Source organism: Gossypium hirsutum, chromosome A10 (assembly GCF_007990345.1).
Source record: "Gossypium hirsutum isolate 1008001.06 chromosome A10, Gossypium_hirsutum_v2.1, whole genome shotgun sequence".
In the NCBI taxonomy this organism is placed as follows: Eukaryota; Viridiplantae; Streptophyta; class Magnoliopsida; order Malvales; family Malvaceae; genus Gossypium; species Gossypium hirsutum.
In genome coordinates, this window is record NC_053433.1 from 78,746,004 (window position 1) to 78,773,150 (window position 27,147).

Sequence of the window (27,147 nt, forward strand, 5' to 3'; positions counted from 1 at the left end):
TTAATTGTAAAACAATAAAAAAAAGCGGAAGGGCCAAAGGTTCAATTAGCCCTTCCATTTTAAAAAACATGCAGATCCTGGGCTCTGGTTTGCGTCGAAATCGGGTCATAAGCAAAACGACACTGTTTTGGCGTCAGTGATTTAAGCCCAAAACGACGTCGTTTGGATGGCCTATATAAGTCAAAAAAATTAGAAAAAAAATTCATTTTTCCTTATTTCTCCAAAAAAAACTTCCAAAATTCTCTCAAATTCTCTCCCTCCCCTCCCGATTCCAGGCCAAGAATCCGACCATCGCCTGCCACGTTGGCCACCGGTCGCCAATGATGGCGCTGCAGTTCACAGCGGCCGAAAGGTCAAAAGTCAAATTTTTTTGTAGAATAAAAAAAAACAAGGGGTAAGTTCCGATTTCTTTTTACTTTATGTTTTATTTAAGAAAAATGAAGTTAAAAATAAAGAAAGAAAAAAGAACCACCTTAAGAAATTTTTTGTTCTCTTTTGATTGCTATTTTTTTATTTCTGTGTTGTGTGTGTGTAAAAAAATACATCCATTCTCTTTAGCCTTTATAGCCGAAAGAAAAATACAAAGTTTTTTTTCTATCGTTTTTTTCCTTACTATCTTACTGTTGTCCCTTTTTTGTAGGTACGGAGGCCGTAGGTGGCGTGTGGATATGGAGGCACGAGAAGGAGTGACGGCGGCTAGCAGCTAGGGTTTTTGCCCTTTTTTGCTGAAAAATTAGCTTAAGTTTTGGGCTATTTGGGCTCTAGGGTTTTAAATTTTTGGGCTGATAATTTGTTGGGCCATAGGTTTTATTGTATTTTGGGCCTGTTGTTTTGGACATTTAGACTGTTAATAAATTTGGACTTTTATTTATGTTTATCATTGGTTTTGTATGGGCCCGGGCAGTTTTGGGCTTGTACACTTTCAAAGCAGTTTCTATTAATCGAGTTGTCGTAGCTATTTCTAAAAGATTTCGAGTCCAATAAGATACAAAGCATGTGGAAAATCATTTGAGGACTGTAAAAAGCCAGTGGCAGATTATATGCATAATTCGGGCTGAAAGTGGTTTTGGATGGGATGATAACATGAAAATAATGATATGTGATAGAGCGACATATGATGCAGCAGTGATAGTAATATATGTATATATATATGTTAAGTATATTTAAATTGTTTTTTACTTGTTTTTGTTAAGCATCATTTAACAAAAGTGTGGTCTCTTATTGATTTCACAAATTAGGATCATCAATTAATCATAAACAATCTAACTAAAGTTTATGCCTAACTTTTTTTCAAATTTAATGTTTTAATCTTGAATTGCGAAAATATATATATTTTTTTCAATCAACATTAAAGATATAAATAATGAAATTAAGTTACAATTTTTATGAGGGTGATTTTTCTTATCCATATTTGCTGGATAAATAATGGAAAAATAATATACAAAGTTTTGAATTGAGGACTGAATTTCGATTTTATTTTATTTTTTGCAATAATTGGTAGGCTTAGAAGATTTAATTATTAGTTGAGGTAAAAATCATGTTTATAATATGTATGACTAGTTGTCATTTGAGTTTAGAAAATTTTTAAAATTATGATGTTCTATGTGTCTATATTGTGTGAATTTAGATGAACAAAAAGATATGTGCGCATAGAAAATGTATATAAATTTTGTGATAAAAGGTATTAAAAACTTTAAATGATATTTGAACAAAAAGGAAGGAAATTTATATAAAAGAGGATTTGTAAATTGAGCTTATCTCAATGGATCTGAGGGAGAGATAATTATTTCTGTGGAATTTATTTAAAAGAATAAATCAATTGAGGTATGAAATTTGTGATATATGTTTCTTTATTGTACATAATGAGGCAAAGATACAAATTAGTATAACGAGATCAAATATATTCATCGCATGATGAGAATTTTTGTTGATTACCTACGATTTAATTTGTGTAAACATAACAAATTTTATTGATTAAAACACCATATATATAAAAAAATAAAATAAAACCCAAAACTTGAGGTAACAAAATCGAAACTTTAATCAATAAAACACATCCTCATTAAATTCACAAACTACATACTACCAAAAGGCAAGCATCAACCTATCTGTATTACTGTTAATGATATCCTATCCTCCCTAAATTACATCTTATGGAGGCCCCTTTCTTAAACAAAGTTGGCTAACTTCTTTGCTCAACTTACCACCGCTTCGTTGGTATGAGTTGTGTTAGTTTTTATGTCCGTATTCTGTTATCTCCAGTCTTACAACTTTTTTTTAAAATGTATTTACTAACTCTAAGTTTAAATTGGATTAAAATATACTCAACTCCTTGTATTTTTTCACATATTTAGAATTTATTCCTCTATTTTTATTTTTAAAAATTTAATTCTTCTATTTTTGAATTTAAAAAAATTCAATTCTAATTATAAGTACAGTCAAATTGTCTTGATAGATTTATTAGAATATAACCAATGATATTTCATTCTAATAGACATGAATTTAACAGAAAAATATTAACAATGTAAACAATTAAATTTATATTTTTAAATTAAAAAGAAAAACTAAATTTTAAATGTACCAAAATTTAAATTTTAAAATAAGTTGCACATCTTATTAAATATGAAAATCAGTAATATATCACTTTTCAAAAACAATTTTTTTTCATTTTTTTTCTTTCATCAATGTATGACTGTAATCTAAAAGAATAGCGTGTGAATTGATGGTTTTTTTTTTAGATACTATTTTTATTAAATTCATATCATGATATATAAATTCATGGAGTTTTTTTTTTTAAATAATGAGTAGATTCTTTAATTATAGTATAGATCAAAAATAATTTTTTTAATGCTAAATATTTAATAATAGAACTTTACGCTTAATTTATTAGATTCAGAGGTTTATGTTTTAAGAGATTATATCCAAAATTTGTGGTATTAGAATCCAAACATTTACAACTCTTTTCTTTTATCCTTAAGCTAAAGCTTTAATTATATTCTTTTGCACTACAATTTTCTCTCTTATTTATTAAAAATTATACATTTTATAATTCTACAATTTTCACACATTATTATATAATGAATCTTATATATCAATTAAATTATTATATGTCAATTTTTATTTTTTGAGCAATTAATTATTTGAATATAGAAAATTTAACCCTTGAATTGATAATTTTTTTCTTATTAAAAAAATGATCATTTTTTTTAAATATTATTAATAATAATATTATTTAAAACATATCTTTTACTTGCAACAGAGGCGTTAAAACTACTAAAAGAAATTGAAAAACAGCAGTAGCATAGATACAAACAAAACTAAAATCTGGATCCTATTATATCGTTCGTTACATTACCATTATCTTTCATCTAGATTTGAATACAGTGTTGGATAATGTAAATATTGACCATGCACACTGAAACGGGGGCAGGAAGGAGCTAGGGTTTTTCCTTTTTCTGAATAAGCAAGGAACTAGGGTTTGATTGGCATTAGAGAGGTAGCCTTTGCTATAAGGCAATTGCTTGTGGGTAGCATTCGCTAACCTCCATTTCCAAGGAGCTCCAAGTTTGTTTGCATCTTCCCCATTTCGACTGCAAGCAAGCCAAGAATGTCTCCACCCATGGCTCATTGCTCCCTCTCATGCTCAGTTCATAGGGAACTGAAAAACTGCGTAAAAGTACATTGATGTAATCTTGAATATAAAAGATAAGTTCTACCATGATGCATATATGTGTGTGTGTCGTTGTGGCTGCAACAAAGAATGCAGCTTCTGCAGAAACTAGTTTCCAATCATTAAAGTCTACAACTGAGTAATATCTACGTATAATATCCAAGCTTTCAATTGTAACAGTCGAATTTGGGACTGGCAATCGCTAGAGAATCACAAGTTTGTCGCTCCAGAGCCCTTGTGCCACCCCAGGGAGCATGGCAAAATGTAATGGTGTTTCTCTTCTTGCTCTCTCAAAGAATGTAATTAAAACTTACCTGGAGACTCTTACAAATTACTACAAGGAACTTACCTCATTAATTCTTCTGGTTGGGATCCTTTATTGGGGGCACTTGTCCTGCAATAATTCAAAATTTAACATGACAAACTATTAGCGTCCTGAAATAATTCAAAATTTTAACATGAACAAACTATTAGCTTTATGTCGTTTATAGCAATATATCAGATAAGGAATCTGCATTCTTGAGGACACAAGTTGGGAAAGAAACTCATGGTGATCCTCAAAAGTTGAACCTATATACCATACATTTTAACAGATTCATTCAGATACTGAGGAATATATTTACTCCAATCCAGTTCCTCCATATTATACTAATTACTTCACTTTCTTTCATTGTAAGCTTCAAAATTTGGATTTTTCAGACCAGATCAACCTTCTTAGGCAATTTCCAGGAACATAGCTAGGATATGTAACTGAGAAACAATAAAATTTCCAGCATGTACTCAGACATAGTGGAATTTCTTATCATTCTAGAGACTGCTGGACCTTCATTTATATTTTAAAGTTAAAAATTCTAAAGACAAGAATCGGAAAATCAAACCTTGATACCAAAATTTTGTAGATGCGAAGAAATTTTGTGGAAAGGTTATATATAGCATCTTCAATATGATCCTTGCTAAACAAGTACACTATTGGATAACCAAGAAGCCATCTGCACCAGGACAGAAATCAAAGTCATATGTAAGGTACCACAAATGTAGAAACCACCTGCAGCAAATCAACATGGTTTTCGAGATATTATATAGTCAGCCAACTTATATGCCAGGGATACAATGGCAAGTCGCTTATGTAAGAACTTAGGAACAGAGAAAATTGCCCAAATTAGACGATGCCACTGACTTCTCAATGTGGACAAACCATTTTGGAGCACATTTAGGTAGCATATTATCAAAAGTTTGTACAGTGGTTGGCATCCACATCTGATGCATATTCAGATACAGGCATCAGGATATGATCCTCCAAGATTCCTCAAATAAATGGAAAAACTTAGAAAAAATTGAATATATCCGTATTGGAAAACATATCCTTATTTAACACTCAGACCCAAGTCCAAATAACATGTATTTTTCTCAAAAAGCTGCATGTGTTTAACAAAGTATGTGTTGGTATAGAGACATGATATACTATAGGTATAAATTATACAAATATGTAATGATATTAAAAGATACCCATTTACAGTTGGCACAGTGACCTCAGTGTCATGCATGCAGCTGCTGAGATCCATAAGTACAGAGGACTGAGAACCAATCTGCTTGCTTAAGGATTTGGAATCTGCCATGGGTTCTGCCCTGCCAGGTGGCAAGAGATCATTTCTCATTCCTTCAAGAGGAAAATATAAAGAGAATAACTTCTGAATTGATATAAGCTGCATCCCTAGTAAACTTTTGTCGTCTAGTGTTCTCATCTGGAACAAAAATGTGAAGTTCTAGGTTCAGAAGGTAAAAGATGAATCCTTTAGACAGGACAGAAAAAATTTATGGAAAGTTAAAGCACTTAGGAAAGTTTTACCTTAGCTGGATCCTGTTCTAGATCCACAAATAGCCATTCCACTTCCAAACTCAAGCTTGAACTCACATACTCAGCCATTTCTTTTACGTGTATCAAATATATCATATCTTCTATAACCATTACTCTTAGCGGTTCAAAAATGGTTGAATCCTGAATGAAATTATATTAGGAGAAAAGGCAATAACAAACATTATCAAAAGATGTAACAATTGTGTAGGGCATCTAGCACAGACATTTTCAATATGAAACCGGTATGAACACAAAAGTAGATGGTCCACTACAACTAGAATCGCCTATCCGACAAATAGTTATGATTGTAACTAGCAAGACTATTTATATGATGCAATGTTACTGATATTTGACTATGCCTATGGGATTTTAGCTTACAATAACCAAAAATATTCTTTGTCTGCAGCCACAAAATAGTAGGGTTTAAATCAGTATACTTGCAAGGCGTTTTTGATGGTTGATATCCAAAATATTATTATAAATCATTGATAAAGATGATACTATTCCAGGTTAAAAAAAAAGTGACTTGATTAGTGTAAAAAGTTTGAAAAAGGATCTTACCACTTAGATATGAAAAGGATTAAATTAAGTAAATTTCTACAAATAATTTGATGGAAAGGTTTCAATCCCATAGTTTGTAAAACATAAAACTGAGGACAAAAACGATTTACATATCCAAAAATGCCTACATATGTTCTTCATATCACTATGCAGTTCAATGATATAGCTACGTACGGATCAAACAAGGCACAGAATGAGATGTAGTGTGATATAAACATCAATTAAAAAACATTAGCTCGTTGAAAAGCGGATTCCACAACTCTAAATGCAAGAAAACCAGAACAAGCAATAAAAAGAAAGGTTGTAAGGATATATAAATTCAAATTCTATTCCTCAAATAATCTATTAAATCAATGTGGAGTAAGACCTTTCGACAGTGCTCAAGAAATGCACAAAGATTTTCTTGCAGTTCAGGCATCTTCCCACCATAGTCAATCATCACAACTGGCCTCATTCTCGTGCAGACAGCCAGAACATCTTCCAAAGCATTAGTACCAAGTTATGATTGGAATAATTCAATTTTACATAACAAAAGATCAACTTCTAGAGATACCATACTTCTTTCGATTTCAATATGCAATAGGGCAGTTCATGGATACAATAGATGGGTTAGGACATTCTAGTTTTTGCACTACATGTCAAAACATTGCCAAGCTACAACAAATTCCATTTGATTGTTGCTTTTGCATCTAGGCAACAACAAAAATCAAAATCAGACTTCATCAAAATTGAACAAAGTATTTTGCAGACATTTAATCTATTTGATCCACACAAAAGCAAAATCATGTTCATTTTTGCTGAAGTATCAAATACACATTGGAAAATTGAGTATACTCATGTCGAACATGTACCCATATCCTATACTTACCTCGACTGAGAGTAAATTAAATTGTCAAACCTTGATTTTGCAAAGGAATTGAAACAAAGAACAATAAAATTCATGCTTTTCACCCACAAACCGAGTAAACTAAAACTACTATGCCTTTCAGCAATACAAAAATTAGAAGTTTAGCTTATTTCAGCCTTCAGTTATTTAAGAAAACAAAATACCCAAAAAAGAAAACAGAGCGAAAAGGAAAAGTAGAGAAAACCCAGAAAGTGAAATATTGGAAATAACTCAGAAAGAAAGAAGAGAAGCGAAAAAAGGACCTATTTGGAGACGACGCTTTGAAGAAGATTTAAGACGCCATTTGATGTGAGAGAGAGAGGCGTCCAACACCTTCAAGGTTTCCTCTGCTTCAGCACCTTCCATCACAAACCTCAAACCTTTTCAAGAGACTTGTATTGTATCCTTTTACATTAAGAATAGTGACAAAGTACGATTTGTCATATAAAGCACAACCGCTTCTTTCGCTTGTTATGATTCTTCAAACGTTAGAATTTGTGATTCCAAGGAAAGTTTCTTATCGGAAAGTGTTTGATTAAAATATGATTAAATGAACTTGGTAATAGGTATAAATTTTTTACGAGTTAAATATTTTTTAGCTCCCTAATTTTTTCACATTAGGGTATCAAATTTTTTAATCAAAATTAGGATTTAAATTTAATAATTGTTCTCGTATTGGAGTTAAATTTTTTTATCTAAGTTAAGTTCTAAACTTCACAGCATTAGGCGATTATTAAGTTTAGTGTCTAGTTTGAATAATAGAAAAGTTCAAGCTCCAATATGAGAATAGTTGTCAAATTCAGGCTTCAAATAGTGATTTAACATTTTTTTCCAAGTTCTAAACTTAACAATTATTTATATGATCTAAATTCTAAGAACTTCTTTGTATCCCGCGATGGAAATTCTTTTAGGATATTTTTCCATATTTGAATAAGAATGTTGCAACAATTGAGCTTGACAATGTTGCTTTGTCATATGGGAGACATAATTTTTTATACATATTTTGGTGAATTAGAGGTGTTAGAACCCATGACAATTCATCCGCTTGCTACTCTGCAGCCTTTGAGTTCGCCACCTGTGAGTTCTCCGGCACCTATGATATCTTCTTTTTTCTCCGATGACATGGTTGTATAGAGGGCTTTGGGTAATGATGTGTCCGAATTATGACGATGGCATAAGGAGAAATTTCCCTTTATGAAGCTTTGAGATTTTATCACTCATACCTGTTTTAGAGCCTTCCTCAGGTACTTTATTTCGTATATTGCATATGTTAATTGTGACAAATTTACTATAAAACATTGAAATTTTCTTGCAGCTATTACTGCAGGGGTCAAGTCACAGTCTTTTAAAGAGGATGTGAAGGATACAAGATGGCATGATGCTATGCAAAATGAGATTTGTGCTCTGAAGGATAATGACACTTGGTCTATGAAAATACTTCCTCCTGGAAAAAGAGCACTAGGTAATAAGTAGGTGTACAAGATTAAATATGACTCCTATGGAAGTATTGAAAGACTTAAAACTCTACTTGTTGTTTTTGGTAATCACTAGGTGGAAGGTATTGACTATAATGAAACTTTCATACCTGTGGAGAAAATGGTGACTGTTCGGTTTCCTTAGCTATTATAGCTTCAAAAATTGGGAGTTACATCAGATGGATGTCCATAATGCCTTCCTACATAGTGATCTTGATTAAGAGGTTTACATGAAGCTTCCTCCAAGTTTTTCTCTTGGTAAGCCTGAAATGGTTTGCCATTTACGCAAGTCTTTGTATGAGTTGAAACATGCTCCTCAATGTTGGTTTGTGAAGTTTGTTTCTGCACTGAAAGGTTATGGATTTATTTAATAATATCTGATTATTCTCTCTTTACATACACTAAGGAATTTATACGCTTTAATGTTCTAGTTTATGTTGATGATTTGCTTATTTTTGGGAATGATTCCAGTGTTTTTAAAACTTTTAAGGAGTATCTCAGTTCTTTGGGGATAGAGGTAGCTCGTAGCTATTTGGGGTTATTTATTTGTCAAAAGAAATATGCAGTTGATATTATTTTGGAGGTGGGTCTTTTGGGAGCAAAGCCCGCAGGATCTTCAATAGAGCAAAATCATATATTAATGCATACTATGGGGACAATTCTGTTTAATCTTGTAATAGCTCGATTTTAATTGAATCGAAACAATGATTTCAGAACCACAAATCTGAGGTCAAAAAATTATTTTTAATATTATTTTATGTGTTTACAGCATGTGATTATATATGTGTGAAAATTTCGTGAGCTAATTTTATCATTTAATAACTCAATTTGAGAAGAATGACTAAATCGCGTAAAATGCAAAAGTTGCATTCTACTTGTTAAAAGTGTCTATTGGCTATGAAATTTAAATCTGGAAGTCCTTATAATGAAATTAGACCATTGATAGTGGAATTTGACATAAATGGTGTAACACCCCTAACCCGTATTCATCGTCGGACTAGGGTTAAAGGCATTACCAGACGAATCGAAACAATTAACATACATTTCATAATCATCAAAGCATCAAAGACCAAATATCAATATAAAGTCCCTTATATAGGCCATCGAGACCTTAAACATACATTAGAAAGGAGTCGGGACAAAACCGAACACATACAAATTTTTCCAAAACTTAAATATTTTCAAAGAAGTAGAGGTCACACGCTCGTGTAAACAGGCCATGTGCCTTATACAGCATTAGACACGCCTATGTGTCTAGGCCGTGTCGAAACAGGGCGTACATACTGACTTGCTCACACGGCCACAAGACACGCCTGTGTGCCTTGGCTGTGGTCGAATCTGACTTGGGCCACATGGCTAGCCACATGTCCGTGTGCCTTGACCATGCTCGAGCCTGACTTACAATTGTAGGGTAATCCAGGGGACACACGGCCGTGCAACATAGCCGTGTGTCGCACACGGCTGAGACACACTCCCGTGTCTCTGGCCGTGTAAACAAAAATAGGTTATTTTTATAGCCAACTTGCCATCCCAATTGGGTCAAACCTATAAGCACCAAACCAAGCATATTTACACAACAATTTCAACCAATTTCTATACCAAACCATACAACATTCATGCCATAACATTATCAACCATTTACATGCTTATAAACTCAACTCAATTGTGCCAAAACATAAGATCAAATCATATCAAAACATATGGTTTCATAATCTCTAAACTCATGACCAAATCTCATACCAAAACTTGCCAAACTTACCATTTCTCTTAGCTATTCATGAACACATCAAATAGATAATTTTGCATCACATTTCATATACCAAAATCAAAACATAAACACAACCATATCAAGCCATATCACATATCTAAATATAAACATTACAAATCCTATCCAAAGTACTTCTAGCCTATACATGCCATACTTTACTATATACATTTTCAAAAGGTACCAAAATGAGATTCGATAGTGTGGTGACGATCCTCGACAATCCCCGAGCTCACAGTAGCTTCGATATCTATAAAACAATGTAAACACACACAAAGTAAGCTTTCAAAAGCTTAGTAAGCCATATACAAATAAACTTATCATTTAAAGCATATAAACATCATCAAATTACTTATACTTTGGATCCAAATACCAAACCTCATATTCATATACTTGGATCATAGATCATCATTTGCACATATACTTACCTTTCATTTCAAATATAGTACACAATTCAAATGTACCTGAATCGAATACATGTTCACTTATTCATTCATTTTCTCGGAATGCCCGTTGAACCGTTCAGAAACGTAAGAATATACAGATAGCTCAGAGAACATATACAATGCCAATGTCTCAGACGTGGTCTTACATGTAATCAAACATCGATGCCACTGTCCCAGACAGGGTTTTACACAAAATCAGATACGATGCTAATTCCTAAATATGGTTTTACACATAAAACAGAAGTCGATGCCAATGTCCCAGACGTTGTCTTACACGAAATCACATAGCGCAATCCTATGTCATGACATATGTATCCTAACTATTCCTAGAGTTAATACGGAGCTTTTCAGACGTCGGAACTTTATCGATACTTACTCGAATAGCACATATTGAGCTTGAATATTCATTCATCACAATTCAATATCATATGAACAATAATAATTCAATTCAAGCAAGTTTATTGTATATTGACTTACCTTGTACGGATTCGGATGGATGAAAATGGTTACTCGACAACTTTCGACTTCCCCCGATCTAATTTCGATTTTCTTTAATTCTTGATCTATATAAATTCAAATTTAACTTATTCAATCAAAAATTCATTCAAAACAATCCATAGATACATATTTAGGGCAATTTGCAAACTAGCCTCACCTTTTCACATTTTAACACTTTAGTCCCTAATTCACAAAATCACAAAATACACATAATTTGCACATACTTATGTTTGGCTGAATATTCATAGCTCTTATTCAAGTCCACACATTTCATTTATTTTACATTTTAGTCCCTCAAATTACAAATTTTACAATTTAGCCCATTTTACTCAAAATCATTAAAAATCCAAAGACAAAACATATAAACGCAACATCAAACTTTCATATTTCATCAATTAACAATATAAAGCTCATGAATTCATCCATGGAACATTTCAAAATCATCATAAAAATCAGAAATTGAGATATGGGCTTGATAGTATACGAAGCAACAATTACAAAAACGTAGAAACTATTAAAAACCAAGTCAAAACCATACCTTAATCAAAGGAAATCAAAGCCGAACCCTAGCTAATTTCATGCTTTTAATTTTATTAAACATATATTAATTCTTCAATTACTATTTTACCCTTGCATTATAATTATTTAAAATATTAACTTATAAGGTCATAAATGTCCACTCATATGTTCAATGGTCGAATTGCATCATAAGGACCTCTCAATCATAAAGCCAAATCGATTAAGCACTTTTAACAAGTAGCAAGCAACTTTCATATTTTACGCGATTATATCCTTTTTTCAAACTTAAGCACACAAACATTCAAATTTTGATACGAGATTTTCACACATGCTCATTCACATATCATAAGCACATAAAATATTATTTAAATATTTTTCAAACTCGGATATGTGGTCCCGAAACTACTTTTTGACTAGGGTCTAAACTGGACTGTTACAATTTTCCCCCCTTTAGGGATATTCGTCTTTGAAAATCTTATTACGCAGCTCTTTAACCTCTCGAGCTAAGGTACGGATCAACTTTTCTTCGTAAGTCATATCAGACTGAATTTCAATCTCAGACGGAGGAATCACATGCGAAGGATCGAATCTGTATCGTCGAAGCATCGATACATGAAACACATCATGAATCTTTTCTAACTCTGGTGGCAACAATAATCTATATGCTACCGACCTAATACACTCGGTAATCTTATACGGCCCAATGAACCTCGGACCCAATTTTCCTTTTCTACTGAACCGAAGAAATTTCTTCCATGGAGACACCTTCAAAAACACTCTGTCATCGATCTCAAAGTGAATATCTTTTCTTTTCAGATCCGTATAAGATTTCTGACGATCAGAAGCTACTTTCAAACTATCTCGGATCACTTTTACTTTCTGTTCGGTTTCTTTTATCAAATCAATTTCGTGAATCTTATTTTCACTGAGCTCAATCCAATACAAAGGTGTACGGCATTTACGACCATATAAAGCTTCGTATGGTGCCCTTTTAATGCTAGACTGAAAACTATTATTATAAGCGAATTCAATGAAGGGCAAATATTGTTCCCACGTACCTTCAAACTCAAGAATGCATCTCAACATATCCTTGAGTATCAGAAAGATCCGCTCGGATTGACCATCCATTTGTGGGTGAAAAGCAGTACTAAAGTGCAATTTAGTACCCAAAGTATCTTGAAATTTATTCCAGAATCGTGATGTGAATCTCGGATCTCTGTCTAACACTGTGGACAATGGCACACCATGTAATCTCACAATATTAGAAATGTATAACTCAGCCAACTTATCTAGTGAGTAATCAGATCGAACAGGAATAAAATGAGCTAATTTCGTCAGTTGATCTACTACGACCAAAATAGCATCTTTATTTCTCGGGGATAGGGGCAAACCTGAAATAAAATCCATTGTTACTATTCCACTCCAAAACCATAATCGGTCGTAACAAACCAGATGACACCTGATGTTCAACTTTAACTTGCTGACAGATCAAACATCTCGAAACAAAGTCAAAGATATCTCTTTTCATTCCAGACCACCAATAATGTTGTTTCAGATCATTACACATTTTCGTACTACCCGGATGCACAAATAATCGACTGTTATGAGCTTCACTCAAAATCATCTGAATTAACTCTGGATTTCTCGAAACACAAATTCTATCTCAGAATCTCAGACAATCATCTTTATCAATTCTGAATTTTGAATTAGACTATTGATACATGATATTCGTGATAGGTTTTAAATATTTATAATGAATCGTTCTCGAAACTAGCTATTATCACGATGAAGGCAAGTGTACCTATCAAACTATAGTATAGCTTTAGCAAGACCGAATTATCAAACCCAAAGGAACTAAAAGTACTAGTATTAACTTTCTTTTTATTATCTAGCCTAAAAATAAAAGGGTTTTGTTTATCTGACTAATTAATTAAACTAAGAAATTACAGAAAAAGAAATTTAGGGAAAATACTTTTTGGAAAACGCGATTGATTAAGACAATACCTAAGGAAAAATCCACCAAGACTTCACTTGTTATTTGACTCTGAATCGAACAATTTATTCATTCAACTTGTTCCATAGAGATCCCTAAGTTATATTTTATCTCTCTCGAGACTAGCAACGTCTAACCCTAGATTGAATAATTAAAATCTCTTTTTAATTAATGCTCTAGGGTTGCATTAACTCGATCTATGGATCCACTTATTAGGTTTCACCCTAATCCAGTAAAATCTTGTTACCCTATCTCTAGGCGCGCAATCAACTCCGCTTAATTATGACAAATTTACTCTTAGACAGGGTCTATTCCTCTTCTGAGTAAGAGCTTAACTTGAATCAATATCCTGGAATATCAAAACAAGAATTAAGAACAAAAAATTAAGAACAAGTCAAATATTTATCATACAATTCAGATAATAATAACAAGATCCGTCTTGGATTTCATTCTCCTTAGTTATTTAGGGGTTTTAGTTCATACTAATGAAAGAAAACATCTCAAAAGAATAAAAATAACAAAACATAAGAAAACCCAAAACTCCTAAGGGAATTTGAAGGGAGATCTTCAGTCTTGATGGTGAATCTAGCTTCTGAGATGGATCGATCGATTTTCCTTGAGCAATTCCTTGCTTCCTCCTCTGCGTCCCCCGTCTAAGTGCCTCCTCAAGTGTTTAAATAGGCTTTGGAATGCCTAAGAGCCCTCAAATTGGCTTTTTTCGAATTGGACTAAACTTGACACCCGTGTGTGATTACATAAGGACATGGTCAAGGTTGTTAAATGGGCAAGGGCGTGTGATCTACCCATGTAAATCATGCTTTGACCTTGCCAAAGGGACACGGCCATGTGGTCTGCCCGTGTGAGGAAGTCCAGGCCGTGTTGATTTCGTACGTTGGCCTATTTTCTTCGTTTTTGGCCCGTTTCTCGTTCCTTTCACTCTCCTATGCTCGCCTAAGTATAAAACATGAAATTAAGGCATTAGGAGCATCGAATTCACCAATTTTAAGGAAAAATCATCCATAAAATGTGTTAAGCATGTGATAGAAATATGTATAAATTATGGTTTATCAAATACCCTCACACTTAAGCATTTGCTTGTCCTCAAGCAAAACCTTCAACTCATAATCAAAATAAATTCTTCTCAACTTATAATTTCTATCGATAATATCTTAAAATAATCCATAGGTAATCATACATTGAAAATTCAACTGAAAGAACATCAAAGTTTCAAACATTCCAAGTTGAGTATTTTATCATGAAAGCATAGGTGTATCCCCTCATCTAAGTAATTACCTTCGAGCTTACATGAAAATCAAATCTCTACCACTATATATTGAGACGAACATCAATCAAAAGGTCTTTAAAGGGTTGTAATGTGGCTTTGGTTAGAGGGTGTGGTCACAAGCTGAAAGAAAAGGTTAGAATCGAGATTGAATTGAAAAATTGCCTAACTAGAAAAAGTAATTAAACATCAATTGAGTACAAGTGAGCTTCTTCTCAGAAGATGGAATTTAGATACTGCGGCTCAACAATACTGAATTACTACTAATATGTAAGTATGATTTTTTTTAAGAACAAGTCAGCTACATAGAAGAGCAAAACATAGCTAAGCAATTAGTTCAAATCAAATCTCGAAAAAATATGGATCAAATTAGGGGATTTCAACAATAATGGTTTATGGGTTAATATTGAGGGTAAATCAATTAATGGCTTGTTAGGCTCAAAGGGGTTCACTAAGGGTTAATTATGAAGGTAGGCTTTTGTGGAGTGAGTAGGTTAAACCTAAGTGCCTTTATCATTTTGACCTATCAACTCAAATGGTGTTGTCTTCACATGCATAATCAAGCAAGTTCTAGAATAACAATTCAATACTGACGCACTCAAAGTAACAATAAAAGTGAGCATGAAAGAAATGATAGATGCTCTAAAGGCTCAAAATCTCACAAAAATTATGGCTTTGTGATGTTTAAACCTGTGAATTTCAACTCAAGATAATACCTAAACTTGGGAAAAACAACCTAAAAGTTTTTAATTCTTCAAAAATCAACTTATCATGCTTGATTCCCTAATGTCTTAAAGTTTAAACACTCAATGCATAAATGCCTATGTTTTAATTCAAGACATATCAATAAAAATCATAAATTAATTAAAATTCATTCTAATAGTAATATAAATGATTTACATGAGAATAAGACACAATTCAGGGATTTCTAATGATGATATAAAAGACCCCCCACACTTAAGATGTACATTGACCTCAATGTACAAAGATAGATATAATGAAAAAGATAGATTCATAATCACAAGATAGAGAGAGAAGTGAAACTTCCTGAATGATGAATGAATTCCTTGAACTGGAGTTTTGGAGGATAATCAGTGTGATAGTGGAGGAGGATACTCCGGTGGTGGTAGAGGTTCATTAGTCCATAAGTCCTACGCCAAAAGAATATTATATCTGGTGGTAGCTATGGTCGTGGTCGAGTAGGACATAGTAGTCGTGGAGAACCTTTCCCGGTGGAGTTTTTAGTTCTTATGCGAGGATAAGCTTTGGAGCTCTTTCTGACTGTGATAAAATCAGGAACTCTTTAAGAGGTATACTGAAGCATAATTACTCGTAACGAAATAGCCGAAGAATAAAATTGTAAAAACTCAGGATAAAATAGTATTAAAAGGACTTTAAAAAATAATTTCAAAATATAGAGATAAAAATACAATAAAATAAATAATAGATGTTTATAGAGAAATTAGGGTACACGGCCGTGGGGCACGCTTGTGTGCTCTAAGCTTAGCCCGTGCGTTTCGTAATTTTTGAAATTAGGCGCATTGGTGTGCACGGCCATGTTGCACGGTCGTGTCTATCTCCGTTCGCTTCTCCCACGCTAGTGTATGCAAGCGCACGCCTGTGTTAAATTGACAGGCGTGACTACTTATAGCATCCCGTGTTGGGGAAAAAAATTTTACCCTGTTTTCACACAGCCGTATCGCACGGCCGTGTTGCATCCCGTAATATGTGCACGGCCTACGACATGTCCGTGTGGTTCTGAAAAGCCTGTGTTCAATGATTTGGTTAGTATGTTAGATTTTAAAAACTAAAATTTCTAAGCTTATTTAAAGTCTAAGCTAAACTTTACCGTGTGAGTATACTTAAGGAGATTCGTGGAGCCGTAGCTCCTCCCTGTCATCTTTAAATTTCTCACCATTGTAAAGTTTGAGGTGATGTCCATTTGCTTTGAAAGTACATTGCGATTGGTGACTTATTTCTATGGTGCCGTATGGGAAAATTGTTTTGACTACGAATGGACCTGACCATCGTGATTTAAGTTTCCCAGGGAACAATTTGAGTCTTGAGTTATATAATAGTACAAGATCTCCAACTTCAAATTGTTTATTTTGTTTTAACCGAGCATCATGGCGTCGTTTCGTTGCTTCCTTATATAGTCTTGAATTTTCATATGCATAGGTTCGTCATTCGTCTAACTCGTTTAACTGCATCAACTTGTTTTCACCTGCAAGTTTGGGATCAAAGTTTAGAAATTTTATAGCCCAGAATACTTTGTGTTCTAACTCAAATGGTAGATGAAAACTTTTTCCATAAACGAGTTTGTATGGTGATGTTCCTATAAGGGTTTTACAAGCAGTTCTATAAGCCCATAATGCATCATCTACTTTCGTTGCCCAATCTTTCCTGATTAATTCTACCGTCTTTTCTAGGATACGTTTAAGTTCTCGATTTTCCACTTCGACTTGGCCACTAGTTTGAGGGTGGTAAGGGGTAGCTATTCGGTGGTAAACTGTCTTTTCAAATTGGGCATTACAAAAATGAGTCCCCCTATCGCTGATGATTAATCTAGGTGTTCCAAATCAGGAGAAAAGTTTTTTAAGGAAACGAACGACTACTCTAGCATGATTTGTAGGCAGAGCTTGGGCTTCAACCCATTTAGACATATAATCGATAGCTACTAAGATATATTTATTTCCAAATGAAATAGGGAATGGACCCATGAAATTGATACCCCAAACATCAAATATTTCACATGAAAGCATATATGTCTGAGGCATTTCATCACGGTTAAAGATATTCCTTGTCCTTTGGCATTTGTCACAAGAAATAACATACCTGTTGGCATCTTTGAATAAGGTGCGCCAATAAAAACCTGATTCAAGTATTTTATGTGTGGTCTTATTTCCACCGTAATGTCCTCCAGCTGGTCCTGAGTGGCAATGTTCTAAGATTTTTAATGCTTCTGTTCTTGTAACGCATCGCCGAATGACTTGATCTGCACATATACAGAAAAGAAAATGATCTTCCCAAAAATTGTTTTTTTACATCAGTAAAGAATTGTTTCTTTTGCTGATGTGTCAATCCTTTTGGGATAACGTTAGCGGCTAAAAAATCCGCGATGTCTGCAAACCAAGGTACCTCCGAGTCAGAAATAGCAAAAAATTGTTCTTTAGGGAATGAATCATTTATTTCCACTTCATCTAGCTCTTTAGTACTTGAATTTTCAAGCCTGGATAAATGATCAACTGCGAGATTTTCTGCTCATTTCTTATTTTGAATTTCCAAGTCGAATTCCTGCAATAACAAAATCTATCGAATGAGTCGAGGTTTTGCCTCAGTCTTAGTTAACAGGTAACAAAGGGTAGAATGGTCAGTATAAATGACAACTTTAGACAATATTAGATATGACCTAAATTTATCGAATGCAAAAACCGCAACTAACAATTCTTTCTCCTTGGTGGTGTAGTTCTCCTGTGCGGCTGTCAATGTTTTGCTGGCATAATAAATAGGTTGAAAGTGCTTGTCCCTTCGCTGTCCCAAAACTGCACCTACTGCAAAGTCACTCTCATCACACATTAGTTCAAAAGGTAAATTCCAATCAGGTGCTATTATAATTGGAGCATTAATCAATTTATCCTTTAGAGTATTAAATGATTCTAAACATTCCTGATCAAAATTAAAGAGCATATCTTTTTCTAGTAATTTGGTTAAAGGCTTAGCTATTTTAGGAAATTCTTTAATAAATATTCTATAAAAACCCAACATGTCCTAAAAAACTTCTAATAGCCTTAACCGAACTTGGAGGAGGTAAATTTTCAGTGATTTCAACTTTAGATTTATCAACCTTAATCCCTTTACTAGAAATTTTATGTCCTAGCACAATACCTTTTTGAACCATAAAGTGACATTTTTCCCAGTTAAGTACAAGGTTCGTTTCCTCACATCTTATTAGAACTCGTTTTAAAATTTTAAGGCAAAGATGGAAAGAGTTATCCAATACCTAGAAAACATCCATAAATACCTCCATGATATCTTCTACGAGTTCATCAAAGATGGCCATCATGTAGTGGTGGAACGTAGTAGGAGCGTTACATAATCCAAAGGGCATTCTTCGATAAGCAAATGTACCGTATGGACATGTGAATGTCATTTATTCCTGATCTTCAGGAGCTATTGGGATTTGAAAATAGCCAGATAGTCCGTCTAAGAAGCAGTAATACATGTGCCCTGATAGTCTTTCCAACATTTGTCAATGAATGGCAAGAGGAAGTGATCTTTTCTCGTGGTATCATTTAGCTTCCTATAGTCAGTGCAAACTCTCCAACCTATGACTGTCCTAGTTGGAATTAGTTCATTCTTCTCATTGGCTACCACAGTCATGCCTCTTTTCTTAGGAACAACCTGCACTGGACTTACCCAAGAACTGTCAGAAATAGGATAAATAATTCCAATCTAGAAGTTTAATTACCTCGGCTTTAACAACTTCCTTCATGTTGAGGTTCAGTTGTCTTTGAACTTGCAGACATGGTTTATATTCATCTTCCATTAAAATTTTGTGGGTGCAAAAAGAAGGGCTGATCCCTTTAATGTTAGAAATTTTCCAAGCTATGGCATTTCTATGTTCTTTTAATACTTGGATTAATTCCTCTTTCTCCTTAGGTTGCAAGTTAGACGCAATAATAACTAGTAATGTAGAATTATTTCCAAGGAATGCGTATTCTAAGTGATTGGTAATTGTTTGAGTTCCAGTTTGGGAGGTTCTTCAATAGAGGGTTTTTGCTTAAAATCATCGTTCCCTTTAATGTCCTCATATTCTACTTGTCTTTGGGAAGATTCATTGAAGTTCAGTTTAACTTTTATTTTACCTATCTCAGAATCATCGTCATCTATCTCCTCTCCTTGGGCATGGCACAGTTCCAACGTGTCCTTATGTATGATTTCCTGAAAAGAATCTTGAGCAACATGATCAATAGAGTCAATAAAATAACACGAGTCATCTTGTTTCCTAGAAAATCTCATGGCATCATAAATTTTAAAAATGATTTCTTCGTCACCTACTCTAAGTACCATTTTACCATCACCCACATCAATAATAGCCCTTGCGGTGGATAAAAATGGACGCCTTAAGATTAAAGGCACTTCAATATCTTCATCCATATCAAGCACAACGAAGTCAACAGGGAATATAAATTTATCTACTTTTACAAGTATGTCCTCTATAATACCCCTAGGATATTTAACAGATCTATCAGCTACTTGAATACTCATCCTAGTGGGTTTAGGGTCCCCAAGACCAAGTTGTTTAAACATTTTATATGGCATCAAATTAATGCTAGCACCTAAATCAGCTAGTGCCTTATCAATGTTAAAACTACCAATTAAGCAGGGTATAGTAAAACTTTCTGGATCTTTTAGTTTGGTTGGCAGTTTTTTTTGGAGTATAGCCGAGCATTCCTCATTAAGTTTCACTGTAGATAAGTCTTCAAACTTCCTTTTGTTTGTTAGGAGCTCATTTAAAAATTTTGCGTATGTAGGCATCTACGATATAGATTCAACAAAAGGTAAGTTAATATGTAGTTGTTTAAAAAGTTCAAGGAATTTACCAAATTGTGCATCCATGCGGTCTTTCTTCAACTTTTCTGGGTATGGAATTGGTGGTTTATATTCTTTTGGGATTGGATTGTCATTGCTTTCGGGTTTTACCTCATCTTCTTTGCTTTTGTCAGCTTCTTGTTGTGGCTTCTTTTTCGATTCAGCTAACACTTTCCCACTCCTTAGTGTAACTGCTTTCACATGTGCTTTTGGATTGGGTTCGGTGTTACTAGGTAGATTTCCTGGTGCTCTTTCTGAAATTATCTTAGCCAGCTATCCAATTTGAGTTTCGAGCCTTTGGATCGATACTTGTTGATTTGAGTGTTGTCTCGGTATTTTGAAAACGAGTCTTTGACACCGAGATGAATTTGGTTAGCATCTCCTCAAGGTTTGGCTTTTTATCCTGTTGGTATGGTGGTTGCTAAAAGCCTGGAGGGGGTGGTGGTTTTTGATTTCCTTGGCCTCCCGATGAAAAATTTGGGTGATTCCTCCAACCTGTATTGTAATTGTTGTTATATGGATTGTTTTGAGATCGAGGATTATTACCCATGTAATTTAACTGCTCATTCTCCATGTTGTGGCCATAAGGTGGGTATTCTGAATTGCTCGATCCACCTCCATTTGCTTCGCACTGCATTACTAGGTGAACCTGTGAAGAACTAAGAAAACCATCAATTTTCTTATTCAAGAGTTCTACCTGATTAGAGAGCATGGTGACCGAATCGACATTATAAACACCGACTGTTTTCATTGGCTTTATCCTCATGACTTGCCACTAATAGTTATTCAGTGACATCTCTTCTATAAATTCATAGGCATTTTCAGATATTTTATTATTGATGGTTTCGCCAGCAGCTGCGTCAACCATTTGTCGAGTCGAAGGATTCAGGCCATTGTGAAAAGTTTGAACCTGTAGCCAGGGTGGTAACCCATGGCGAGGGCATCTTTGCAAAAGGTCCTTGTATCTCTCCCACGCATCGTAGAGTATTTCTAAATCCATCTGCACAAAAGAAGAGATATCATTACGTAATTTAGCCGTTTTAGTCGGCAGAAAGTATTTTAATAAGAACTTTTCGATCATTTGTTCCCAAGTAGTGATTGACCCTTGTGGTAACGAATTCAACCACTGTTTAGCTTTGTTTCTCAAAAAAAAAGGGAATAACCGAAGGCGAATGGCGTCATCAAAAACACCATTAATTTTAAATGTACCGCATAGTTCCAAAAATTTTGCTAAGTGAGCATTGGGATCTTCGTCCTGCAAACCATCAAACTGAACAAATTATTGTATCATTTGAATTGTGTTAGGTTTCAGTTCAAAAGTATTTGCAGCTACAACAGGTCTAACTATGCTCGATTCAGTTTCTGTTAAAGAAGGTTTAGCATAATCATACATAGTGCGCAGAGCAGGATTCTGATTTACTGGACTAACAGCAATCACAGGAGGTAGCAGATTTTCTTGGTTTTCAGCCATCTCCTCGGTGGTGGTTGAATTATCTTCCTCTTGCTTTTCTGTGTAACGTAAGCTTCACCTTATTTCTCATCGGTTTCTGCGAACTGTGCGATCGATCTCACTATCAAACAGTTATGGTCCTTACGGGTTTCTCCTGGTTATAAACTAGAAAAACCTGTCAGAAGAAAATAAATGAAGAATTAGAAAAGAAAATAAAAATTTAAATTACAATAAAAGTAAAATGGCTAAAGTAATAAAAATCGAGTGTTCCTAATATCTTAGCTCCCCGAAAACAGCACCAAAAACTTGATACGTGATATTCGTGACAGGTTTTAAATATTTATAATGAATCGTTCTTGAAACTTACTATTATCACGATGAAGGCAAATGTACCTATCGAACAGTAGTATAGCTTTAGCAAGACCGAATTATCGAACCCAAAGGAACTAAAATTACTAGTATCAACTTTCTTTTTACTATCTAGCCTAAAAAATAAAAGGGTTTTGTTTATCTGACTAATTAATTAAACTAAGAAATTACAGAAAAAGAAATTTAGGGAAAATACTTTTTGGAAAACTCGATTGATTAAGACAATACCTAATGAAAAATCCACCTAGACTTCACTTGTTTTGACTCTAAATCAGACGATTTATTCATTCAACTTGTTCCGTAGAGATCCCTAAGTTATATTATTATCTCTCTCAAGACTAACAACGTCTAACCCTAGAGTGAATAATTGAAATCTCTTTCTAATTAATGCCATCCACTTATTAGGTTTCACCCTAATCCGGTAAAATCTTGTCACCCTATCTCTAGGCGCGCAATCAACTCCGCTTAATTATGACAAATTTACTCATAGACAGGGTCTATTCCTCCTGTAAATAAGAGCTTAATTTGAATCAATATCCTGGAATATCAAAACAAGAATTAAGAACACATAATTAAGAACAAGTCAAATATTTATCATACAATTCAGATAATAATAACAAGATCCGTCTTGGGTTTCATTCCCCTTAGGTATTTAAGGGTTTTAGTTCATACTAATGAAAGAAAACATCTCAAAAGAATAAAAATAACAAAACATAAGAAAACCCAAAACTCCTGAGGGAATTTGAAGGGAGATCTTCAATCTTGATGGTGAATCTGGCTTCTGAGATGGATCGATCGGCTTTCCTTGAGCAATTCCTTGCTTCCTCCTCTGCGTCCCCCGTCTAAGTGCCTCATCAGATGTTTAAATAGGCTTTGGAATGCCTAAGAGCCCTCAAAATTGGCTTTTTCTGAATTGGACTAAACTTGGGCTTAGCAGGGACACGCCCGTGTGTGATTGCTTAAGGTCGTGTTCAAGGCTGTTAAATGGGCACGGGCGTGTGATCTACCCGTGTAAATCGTGCTTTGACCTTGCCAAAGGGACACGGCCGTGTGGTCTACCCGTGTGAGGAAGTCCAGGCCATGTTGATTTCGTACGTTGGCTAATTTTCTTCGTTTTTGGCCCGTTTCTCGTTCCTTTCACTCTCCTATGCTCTCCTAAGTATAAAACATGAAATTAAGGCATTAGGAGCAACGAATTCACCAATTTTAAGGAAAAATCATCCATAAAATGTGCTAAGCATGGGATAGAAATATGTATAAATTACGGTTTATCAACTATAAATCACACTGAGCTTGTTTAGCTAAAATTCATTATCAATCTTCTGAGCTTTAATAATCCGTTGTAAGAACGAAGGTCTTGCTTTCAATTCAGCTAAAACTGAAACATCATCGGACAAAACCAAATGAACATTCATCGCATGCAACGCAAACAACGACTTTCAACTCAAGGCATCAGCAACAACATTTGCTTTTCCCGGATGATAATCTATCACAAGTTCATAGTCTTTAAGCAATTCAAGCCACTTTCTCTATCGTAGATTCAAATATTTCTGAGTCATCATATACTTCAAACTCTTATGACCATAATATACGTGACATTTCTCACCAAATAGATAATGGCGTCAAATCTTTAAATCAAAAACAATCGTAGCTAACTCAAGGTCATACGTTGGGTAGTTCTTTTCATGAGGCTTCAATTGTCTCGAAGCATAAGCAATGACTTTACCTTCTTGCATCAAAACACACCCCAAACCGATCAACGAAGCATCACTGTAAATCACAAATTCTTTACCCGATTCGGGTTGTATCAATACCAGAGCTTCAGTCAACAAAGTTTTCAAATGATCAAAGCTATTCTGACACTTTTTAGGCCATTCAAACTTCACATCTTTTTGAAGTAGCTTCATTAACGGAGTTGCAATCATAGAAAAGCCTTTTACGAACATTATATAATAACTGGCAAGTCCCAAAAAACTGCAAACTTCAGAGACATTTCTCGGAGGTTTCCAATCTAAAATAGCTAAATTCTTGCTCGGATCAACTCGAATACCAGATGTTGATGCAATATAACCCAGAAAACCAACTTCTCGCAACCAGAATTCGCATTTACTAAACTTTGCATATAACTATTTATCTCGTAGAATCTGTAGCAGTAATCTCAAATGCTCAGCATGTTTGGATTCATCACGTGAATAAATCAATATGTCATCAATGAATACAATAACAAATTGATCTAGATACGGTCTGAAAATTTTATTCATCAAATCCATAAAGATAGCAGGTGTGTTAGTTAATCCGAAAGACATAACTAAGAATTCATAGTGGCCATACCTCTTCTGAAAGTAGTTTTCAAAATGTCTGTGCTTTTTTACTCATAACTGATAATAGCCCGATCTCAAATCTATTTTTGAAAATACAACAGTTCCTTTCAACTGATCAAACAAATCATCAATTTGAGGCAGAGAATACTTATTCTTGATAGTCACTTTATTCAACTGACGATAATCTATACACATTCTAGTTGTACCGTCTTTCTTTTTTAAAAATAGAATCGGAGCACCCCAAGGTGAGAAACTAGGTCTAGCAAACCCTCTATCGATCAATTCTTGCAACTGAGACTTTAATTCTTTCAATTCAGTCGGAGCCATTCTATATGGAGCTATCAAAATCGGAGTAGTACCAGGTACCAATTCAATGCCAAATTCAGCTTCTCTAATAGGAGGTAAACCCTGAAGTTCTTCAGGAAACACATCAGGAAACTCACATTTAACAGGCACTGATTCAACTTTCTTTTCTGACACTTTCGAATTGATTACATAAACAAAGTAGGCTTCACAACCCTTTCTCACAATACTCAAAGCTTTTATCGAAGATATCACAGCAGGCAATCCATTCAAATCACTAGATTCAATTCGGATTATTTCATCACTCTTGCATCTCAAATCAATAGTTTTTCGTTTGCAGTTCACAATGGCATCATATAAAGTTAACCAATCTATACCCAGAATTATATCAAATTCATCGAAAGGTAACAGCATCAGATTAGCCGGAAAACAAATGTCTCGAAACATTAACGGACAATTTTTGCAGACTTTATCAACCAAAACACATCTGCCTACGGGTTTGAAACTCTAATTACAAATTCAGTAGACTCTACAGGCAAAGTCTTACTGTTCACTAAGTTCATGCATATATACGAATGTGTTGATCCAGGATCTATCAAAGCAATCAAAGAAGTATCATAAAGAATAAATGTACCCATAATCACATCTGGCGATGAAGCTTCCTCACGAGCTCGAATTGTATAGGCTTTGGCAGGTGCACAAGCCTCGGATCTAATAGCTGCATATTTTGTTCCCCTCTGATTGCCACTCACATTTCCTGTATTTCTGGAAGGTCTACCACGAGATGCATTGCCACTTGGCCTCGGATTTTGTACAATTTCTTACTCGACAGATTCAGGGAAATCATGAATAAAATGTTCTAAGGATTCATATCGGAAACAAGCCCGATCATACAGTCTACAATTACCGAGATGTCTTTTACCACAATACTTGCACTCAGGGCGATTGGATTTAGTATTTTCGACACTGGCAACAGATGTAGCTGGAGCTTTGAAGTTTGAATGCGATCTAGCACGATCTCTATTCGGATATCCCACATTAGCCTTTGAGCAGCTATTATCATCTCTAAACTTCTTTGATGCAGGTTGAAATGACTTGCCCGATGATCTCTTTCGCATTTCTCTAGCTTCATAATCAACTTTTCTTTTCTCATTCCCAAGATCTTTAGCTTTACATGGTCGTTCAACAAGCACAATAAATTCTTTAATCTCAAGAATCCCAACCAGCAAACGAATATCTTCGTTTAAGCCATCCTCAAATCTTTTGCACATTATTGCCTCGAAAGATACACATTCATGAGCATACTGACTTAATTTTACGAATTCTCGTTCGTATTCTGTAATAGACATCTCAAGAAACTCTTTACATTTTTGATCGATGAATCTCTGACTGATATATTTCTTCCAAAATTTGGCTTGAAAGAAATCCCAAATAACCCGTTCACTCGGAACTGCAAATGTCAAAGTCTTCCACCAATGGTACGCTGTATCTCTCAGAAGTGAAACGGTACATTTTATACATTCCTTAGGATTCAAAGACAATTCATCAAATACTCTGATCATGTTCTCTAACCAGAACTCGGCCTTTTCAGCATCATCATTCGTTATAGCTCGGAACTCTTCAGCCCCATACTTTCTAATCTTATCTACCGGAGGCTTCCTTAACTGAACTGGATTCACTGATGGCATAACAGGAGATTGTGGCGAATTAACTGGGGGTGGAGGTTGTTGAACAGCCAGATTGGTTCTAATATATTGGCTAAACCAATCGTTCATCATCTGATAAAAAGCTTGTCTAGCCTCACCATCACGGCTACTCGTAGCCGGTCTAGAATCGGATGGCGCCGTCCCTTGCACAGGAGCAAGCACATTACTTTCAACATCATCCGCTACAGCTCGATCAGGATCCATTTGCTATATAAAAGCAAATTTTAGTGTCAGGATTCATCACACTATCACAGTTCATAAATATGACATGTATAGCTAGACTCACATACACTTTGATAGTCCTAGAACCAACTAAACCATAGCTCTAATACTAACCAAATGTATCACCCTTAACTCGTATCCGTCGCTAGACTAGGGTTAAAGGCATTACCAGACGAATCGAAACAATTAACATACATTTCATAATCATCAAAGCATCAGAGATCAAATATCAAT

The 27,147-nt window shown here is 34.6% G+C and overlaps 1 protein-coding gene and 1 non-coding gene across 2 annotated transcripts; one reads left to right on the plus strand and one right to left on the minus strand.

The window, feature by feature from the left end:
* Window positions 1–3,283: 3,283 nt before the first annotated feature.
* Window positions 3,284–7,528, minus strand: LOC107896927 (uncharacterized). Its single transcript, XM_016822237.2, has 7 exons — window positions 7,236–7,528; window positions 6,454–6,563; window positions 5,517–5,666; window positions 5,177–5,412; window positions 4,549–4,659; window positions 4,020–4,064; window positions 3,284–3,666 (listed from the first exon to the last, which is right to left on the minus strand). The coding sequence occupies exons 1-7, from the start codon at window positions 7,336–7,338 to the stop codon at window positions 3,507–3,509; spliced, it is 915 nt and encodes a 304-aa protein (XP_016677726.1). The 5' UTR covers window positions 7,339–7,528; the 3' UTR covers window positions 3,284–3,506.
* A 13,940-nt stretch (window positions 7,529–21,468) lies between these two features.
* On the plus strand, window positions 21,469–21,575 carry LOC121209241 (small nucleolar RNA R71). Its single transcript, XR_005904358.1, has one exon. It is a non-coding gene; the product is annotated as a small nucleolar RNA R71 (small nucleolar RNA).
* The last annotated feature ends 5,572 nt before the right edge of the window (window positions 21,576–27,147 follow it).